This window comes from Macrobrachium nipponense, chromosome 20 (assembly GCF_015104395.2).
Source record: "Macrobrachium nipponense isolate FS-2020 chromosome 20, ASM1510439v2, whole genome shotgun sequence".
NCBI classification, from domain to species: domain Eukaryota; kingdom Metazoa; phylum Arthropoda; class Malacostraca; order Decapoda; family Palaemonidae; genus Macrobrachium; species Macrobrachium nipponense.
In genome coordinates, this window is record NC_061089.1 from 46,252,614 (window position 1) to 46,260,463 (window position 7,850).

At 40.2% G+C, this 7,850-nt stretch overlaps 1 protein-coding gene across 1 annotated transcript in view; it reads left to right on the top strand.

The window, feature by feature from the left end:
* The first annotated feature begins 5,200 nt into the window (after positions 1 to 5,200).
* LOC135225618 (inorganic pyrophosphatase-like) overlaps positions 5,201 to 7,850 on the top strand; it is a 16,250-nt gene continuing 13,600 nt past the window's right edge. Inside the window, exon 1 of the mRNA XM_064264936.1 lies at positions 5,201 to 6,236. Coding sequence (XP_064121006.1) covers positions 5,570 to 6,236 — 667 coding nt within the window. The 5' untranslated portion in view covers positions 5,201 to 5,569. The remainder of the gene's footprint in view (positions 6,237 to 7,850) is intronic.

Sequence of the window (7,850 nt, forward strand, 5' to 3'; positions counted from 1 at the left end):
TTTATTTCCACCTCATTATGTTGTTGGTGAAAAATGGTTTTGTCTTCCCGTACTGGCGTAAGAAGTAGGCTATGGAGAATGCCCATCTGCTTTGGGCTTGGCAAAGGTCAAAGTTTACTCTTGTTTTTGTTAACCAGCCAGGAACGGTTTTTATGGGATGGGTCAGAATAATTGATAGAGGGGTATGATATTAACTCTGATCGTGCCTAGCTGAACGTAGGGCGGTCCGTCGCCTTTGTTCAAGTCAGAATCAGACCCTACAGAAACACGACGACTCTGGAAGTCATTTGTCGTCGCGTCGCTGGAATTGTCGAAATTCCTGGAAGGGGGTTTTGAGTCATTCTTGTCTCCTCGACTGTAACTCATTCTGTTCTGCGTAGGTTGCTATGAAACCCCCTTTCCTTCTCTCTCTCTCTCTCTCTCTCTCTCTCTCTCTCTCTCTCTCTCTCTCTCTCTCTCTCTCTCTGGGTCAGTAGACGAATAAAATTCAAGGACTCTGCAAAGAGCGCGTATGCAGTTCTTCCTCCCTAGGACCGGGACAAGTCATGAAATTCTAGTGTCAGTCGTGAATGACTTTGTGTCTCTTAATAGGATCTCTTTCGATCTAATTGTGTGGTTGACTTTCCGGGAAAACCGCGTCACGTTTCACCCGTCCACGGTAAAGTTAGGAATATATAAATATATGCAGTTAAGGGATGCAAGGCCCTATTGTTTTTTTTTTTACGTTTTTTTTTTTGTTTCTGGTACCACAACCGGTTTGGTGACCTTTTTTCGGGAAGGCGCACCCCTTTCGCGGATGCGGTGTAGAAGGGAATGGTATTTCATAGAATTTATTTTTTTCCCTGTAAAGGCAACTTTAAAGCACACTGGTTTTTTGGAACTATCATATTTTTTCTTTTCAATGAATTCTTTATGTAGTATTTAACCATAGTTTTAGTCATACCGTTAATTTTTTTTTTTTTTTTTTTTTTTTTTTTGCTTCAATTTTTTTTTTTTTTTTTTTTGCTTCAGAGTAAAGATCTCAAGAATACTGTATTCTATAGACCTTTCTTTTTCATGACTAAACTTGCCTTAAAGAAATGTGTGAGCATTTATTGAACATTATGAAATTTGTTTATCCCTGGAGGTTCTGTTATGATGAACTTCCTTGGTCGTGACAATAACCCCTTTTTTCGCGTATCCTTGAACAAGCTTATATAGTACAGTCATTGTAAGGAAGATGTTATTGCCGTGAAAGAAGTCACCAATTTATTAATTGTTTATTATTATTTTTATTAATTATTATTATATGATTATTATTTTTATTATTATTATATTATTATTATTATAGATGAACCCATTCATATAGACATGAAATTCAAGCTTCCAAAGAATATAGTGTTCATTTAGAGGAATCAAGAGGAGGTAAAGCACAATACTGAAAGAAGAGGTCTCACTTAATAAAATAAATTGATAAAGTAATTAACAGATAAATCACCACTAGGAACGTTTTGGGGCCCCTGATATTTTAGACGGAAAATTATAGAATAGTTTCAAATATTTTCCGGGAAAAATCACCCTCTAATTGGATTGTGGTTATTTTGAGATTATTTGTACTTTATTGTTTTAAAATTAAATTAATTTAGTTTTATTCTTGTAAACCGTCATTTCCTCTTCTAGATGTTTTGCCGTGACCTGTGAACCTTACAGGAGCCCTTTGTGTGTGTGTGTGTGTCTGTGTGCAACATCTTAAGGTACCGTAAGGGTCACTCCAAAAATTCTGTGAGGGGGAGCTGATTATCATTTACAAGTTGGTTTGGGCGTTGTCCTGTTGTCCTAAGCCACTTTTCTAGGTGCTGCTTTCTCTCTCTCTCTCTCTCTCTCTCTCTCTCTCTCTCTCTCTCTCTCGGACATAAAAGTGGATCGTGACAAAAATTCCAATTTGTGGGAACGTAATTATTTTATTGAAAGGTGAAATTGCACCACTTGTCAAGTCTGCATATTTATGACTAATTTATTTCTTCACGACTTGAAATTTGAGTGGGTCGTCCCCCTCTCCCCTCCCCCCTTTTCTCCTTCCCCCTTTCAAGGCGTTTTTCAAGGTCGTTAATGCAAGAGCCACGTGAAAAGAAAATTTGAAATTTCCTCATAGTCGTTCTCACGGCATTGAAGACGGTTCGTGAGTTTGGTGTGAGAAACCATTCTCTCTCTCTCTCTCTCTCTCTCTCTCTCTCTCTCTCTCTCTCTCTCTCTCTCTCTCTCTCTCTCTCTCTCTCTCTCTCTAAAATTCCCAAGCTATCTCTGTTCTCATTAGGAATCATTCATAAGATTAAAGGAATATTGGAAGAGAATTAAGAGCTTTTCTGTGTTAATAAATTCAATTAGAGGTAATTATACTTTACACTTATTTACAAGGGGTGCTTTTTACTTGACTTTTATTTACTAGGTATACTTTACACTTATATGTTCAGCTATTTTTTCCTTGAGGAAGTGGCGCTACCCCGTCAAACAGGTTCGTCAGTAGAAACGATGATTCGAGATGGAGCGAATCGAATGTGTCACCTGTCCTGGTTCTCCTCCCTTCACGGTGGCTGTTTAGTTTCGGAAGGTGTTGATGACCCTCCTTCGCTGCATCGGAGCTCTTTCCTTATGAACCTGCTAACAAGCAAGCTACACATTGCGCATGCTGCCCGTTTCAGAAGTGTTAATTGTCACTCCCGAGTATAAAGTTCTTTTGCTCTTGACAAGAAGTAGAATCGAGTTTTTCTCGTGTTTAACCTAAGAGAAGTTCTCAAGGTGGACAATAGATATTTAGGCTTATTGTGGGGTTTCCCCCCAAAACCCTTCAGACAAAAAAGGAAGGATAAAATGTGCTTCAGTTGAGGCTAAGCAGAGATAATTGGCCCACCTTGATGAACAGGTTTTTTTTTTTTTAACCAAATCAAGAACCTCCCATTTTTGGATTCGGTCAGTATCTGAAATGTCTACGGGAAGTCATACCACCCCCTCTCTCTCTCTCTCTCTCTCTCTCTCTCTCTCTCTCCGAATCCGGGTTCGTAGTTTCTACACCGGAAACCGATATGGGAAGGTTTCCTTGTGACGTAGATCGGATGCCATGTTTATCAGTGGTGCATGTGGCTACGTAAAAACAAATTTCGGTAGTGTTGTTAAGTTCTTTACTTGACCAAAGTCTCTGGTGGTACTTTACAGGTGTATGTGAAGATGTGCAGGTTTTGTAGACATTAAGGATTTGATGCTGGTGTTTAGAAGGCGATCGATGCCTTGCATCAGTCAATTTTTTTTTTTTTCAGAAAGATACTTACTCCTTTCTCACACCAGAAACCAACTCCTTTCTTTCACCAAATGCATTCTTAAGGAATTTAGAAGTTTTAAATAGTCCCAAGGGAGGAAATTAATTCCATTGCTCAATCTTATTCTGGTTGTACGTGGTGATCGAGAAGGGAACAAAGACTCTCTCTCTCTCTCTCTCTCTCTCTCTCTCTCTCTCTCTCTCTCTCTCTCTCTCTCTCTCGTGTCTTTTAAAGGAAAAGAAAAAAAATTGAGGACAGAAACAGCTTCCCCTGAGAGAATAGCGTACGGTGGGGAGTGTCCCGGATAATCCAAGTGCGTACGGTCACCCTTTTGCGTAATCAGGAAATTAGGTTGAATACTTTGTCGGACAGACCCGTAGGACTTGACTTACCATTGGAAATGTTACGCATTTTATCCATGGAGATTCAAAAGGGATTTTCTAAGGGAACCAAGTTTGAATTCACGCTTCCTGTAGTGTATCTTATAAACGTGATGTTTTTAGATATTATTATTAATATTATTATTATTATTATTATTATTATTATTATTATTATTATTATTATTATTATTATTGTTCTAAGAGGTCCACAATGATAAAAATTGTTGCGGGTTCGTGTATATTTTAAAAATCCTTTAAAGGATTTTCAAATTATACACGAACGCACAACATTTTTTATCATTGTGGACCTCGAAGAACATTATATATACTACTCCGCGATAGAGTTTTTCCCAATTATTATTATTATTATTATTATTATTATTATTATTGTTGTTGTTGTTGTTGTTGTTGTTGTTGTTGTTGTTGTTGTTGTTGTTGTTGATTATTATTATTATTATTTATTATTATTATTATTATTATTGTTGTTGTTGTTGTTGTTGTTGTTGTTGTTGTTGTTATTATTCGGAAGACGACCCCTCTTCATATGCTCAAGCCCACCACAGGGGCCACTGACTTGAAATTCAAGCTTCCAAAGGATATGGCGTTCATTTGAAAGAAGTCACAGATGGTAACATGAAATACAGAAAGAAGATATTAATTATTAGAACAGAAAAAAAATAACTTAGATTAATAAATGAATTAAAATTCTTGGAGAATTGTTTTATGGTATTAATGCATTTCGTGTTTGCTTGAACTCTTGTCCCAATTGCACCACTTGCCAGAGATGTCACCTTAATCTATTACTTTAGATTATTCGCAGCTTCTTTTCGGTCCTTAGCTGCAACCCCTTTCGTTCCTTTTACTCTACCTCCGTTCATATTCTCTTTCAACTTACCATTCGCCCTTTCCTAATAGTTGATTCATAGTGCAACTGCGAGGTTTCACTCCTGTTAAACCCTTCAAGCCTTTCACTCGGTTTTCGCTTGAGCGTTGATTGGTCTCTTAGGTCCCGGTGGTTGGCCTTTGGCCTAAACTCAATCGTCTTAAAGTCTCGCATCTTGTGACTTGTCTTCTATGTTTCCCCTCTTTTCCGTTCCACGAGATTTCGTGTGAACTAAATCACAAGTGACTCCTCATATCCAAGGAGGATTAACCTGCCTCTCCCACTTCCACCTTCCCCTCAGTGAGGAAAATGCGAAGAAAGCTTCTATTAATCATCGAAGACTTTCCACTTCATGTGCTTACTCATCCTGCACTCCCTTTTCTTGATAACCCTAGGATTTGTGTGTGTGTGTGTGTGTGTGTCCAGTTTTGTAAACCTGTATAGGCAGGGTTGGAAACGATGACCTGGGAGGGGTTTGTTGGGGGGGGGGGGGGAGGGTGGCGCTCATAGGTAAGATGCCGGTTGGTGACTCCTCTCAGTGAGAGTGGGGAAAGGAGGGTGAGGGGTAGGGGGAAGGGAAGGAGTCTTGGTGCATCTCTCTTCTTATATATACCTCAGGTCGGAGAGATTTTGGCTGCAGTCGCTTCCGCCCGTCCGTCCGGGAAGACGTTGATGAAAGCGCCCCACCGCCCGTTCGGAGCGCCCTTTCCGCCGCACTTCAGTTTAACGTTATCCCTTCCACCTTGAGAGAGGCCGTCTCCTCCTCTTTTGACTTGTGCAGTCACTTGTCACTTCAGGGTCCCACGAAGAAGAGCCTTCTTTCGATAGGTGACTCCTGTTCAAAAACCCTTTGTCTACATCTGCACTTTTGCCTTTTTTTATCTCATAATGGCACTAAGAGGACCAGGCGTTTTTGACGTTAGGTAAAAAAGAGCGACCAATTCGAGGACGGACGAGAAAGGGCAGAGTACTGTTTCAATTATTTCTGTTTGCGTGCACTCCCATATTTATTCCAAATGCCCATCATGTGTGATAACCGTGCTCAGGCCGGACTATTTATTTATTCTTCGTTACTCATAAGTGTGACAGTGTGGCTCGTATGCTTCATTGGCAATGCCTCGGCCTTCAACATCATCACCCCTTACGTGACTCGAGGAGGAGGTGAACGAGGAGGCTCCTTCGCTAATCACCACGCCGTGCCCTACGTGACGAGCAGCAATCACCACACCACGTTCATAGGACACCCTCCCTTCTTCCCCCTCGTCAGCAGCGGCGGCGGCGGCGGCGGACACTTCCTCAGACCGCTTCCCTTCGCTCCTAACAACGGAACAGCAGCAGGAGCGGTAGCATCCATTGTGCCTTGGTGGCATCCCCAACAGGAAATCACGTCGATCAACGTCGGCGGCGTCAAAATTGACATTGAGACGAAGGTCAACGGGAAGCCGGTTACCTCTCCAGTAGCTGTCGTCTCTCCCGGCGCCGGATCTAAAGGTTCGGCAGGGCAGTGTTGCCCGACGTGTGGCACTCTGTACACGAGTGGGCGGTCGGACCTCTGGCGGTTCTACCCCTCCTCCAGGGTGCCAGTCACTATTTGGCCCGAATCAACGTTCCAGTACAGGCTCTTTGATGTGTTTGTCGAAGAGAGAGGTAGTCTGAACGCTCCGAATTACGCGATTTACTTCAGTAAGTTTTTGTCGGTTTAATGATTCCTTACTTGGGTCTCTCTCTCTCTCTCTCTCTCTCTCTCTCTCTCTCTCTCTCTCTCTCTCTCTCTCTCTCTCTCTCTCCAAATTCAAAACAATAAGATGTTTTTTCCATTAAATTGTAGATTAGTTGAAAACTGACAAATTGACCCGTATATTAAAATGAGTTTTTGTATATATTATTACTTCCTCCACATACATAGTGGGGTGAATTCATTGATGATATGTGGTAGTACAACGTATAAGTGAGCAGGAGATATAAGATGCAGTTGAAGCTGAATCTCGTGAATACCCAAAGGTCAGGGGACGGGGAACAGCTATTGTTCCCTGTTGTGAAATTCTGGTTTCCCATAGTCGTATGTGGTTACCTGGGTATTCCGGGGGAGCCCTGAATCATCTGTATTATACGCCAGATTGGCCCTTTAGGGGGTTAGTGCCGTCAGTGCACTTCACATGGCGCACTGTGGGTATTACTTAAGGGTCTTTGCAGCATCTCTTCGGCCTCCAGCTGCAACCTCTTGCATTCCTTTTACTCCACCTCCGTTCATATTCGCTTCCGTCTTACTTTCTACCCTCTCTTAACAATTGTTTCATAGTGTAATTGTGATGTTTTCTTCCAATTACATCGTTAAAGCCTCTCTACTCTCAATTCTACTCTCAGCGGTGAATGATCTCATAGATCCCAGTGCTTGGTCTTTGGCCAGAATGCTATATTCAATTCTAGTATTAAGAATGGTCTACTCACATTGAGCATTCATGTAATAATTTTTGCTTGACAATAACAGGGACTAGATAGTTATATATCAGTGCTCAAAAGTACGATTGACCATGTTCTACCATTATTAGCGGTTGACTGATTTAATCAGCATTAAACACTGTGAATTTTGTGACTTGTTTTGACCAGGTAACAAATGCTGTCCAACGTTTTTGTGGATTGTAGATTGCAGTGTATCAGTTGCAAATCGTCTTTGATTTCATATAAGAAGTTTCTTCTTGTTACACTGACTGCTTCCGTGCTTGGATATAGTATTTTAGACGGAAACTAACCAAGTTGTGAATCCAGTGAAACATTTAATTTTTCTCAAGAAAAAAGTCTACATTTTTTCCTTTCCTTTCATATAATCTATTAATTTCAGATATTCCTTTTGTGACAGAGTCTGACATTGCAATGTAAGCCTGGTCCATTATTCAAAGGCTGAATGTTTTTTTTTATTTTTAATATAAAGCCTCCAGTTAATTTTAAAAAGTAGTCATTATAGCATGAGTCTCAAATGGAAAAACAAATCCATAGTAATGTATGAGTACAAATATTAAAATAAATCTCTACAGAGAGCTTTAGGGAACCTGTTCGAGTCTCCTTTTATTTCCAAAATCTCTCTGTTGAGATGTATTCATAAATATATGTACATATCCATAACTGCTGATTTGTGTCTCCAAAACCACCAGTTTTGTTTTAATTTGACGTAATAGCGACCCGTTTTCTTCTCGTAATTCCATTTTTGTTTCCCATGGAAAATTTGAATGTTTTTATAAAGATGTTTAAATATACTATATTACGTATAATCCATAGTATATTTAATTCCAAGTTACGTAC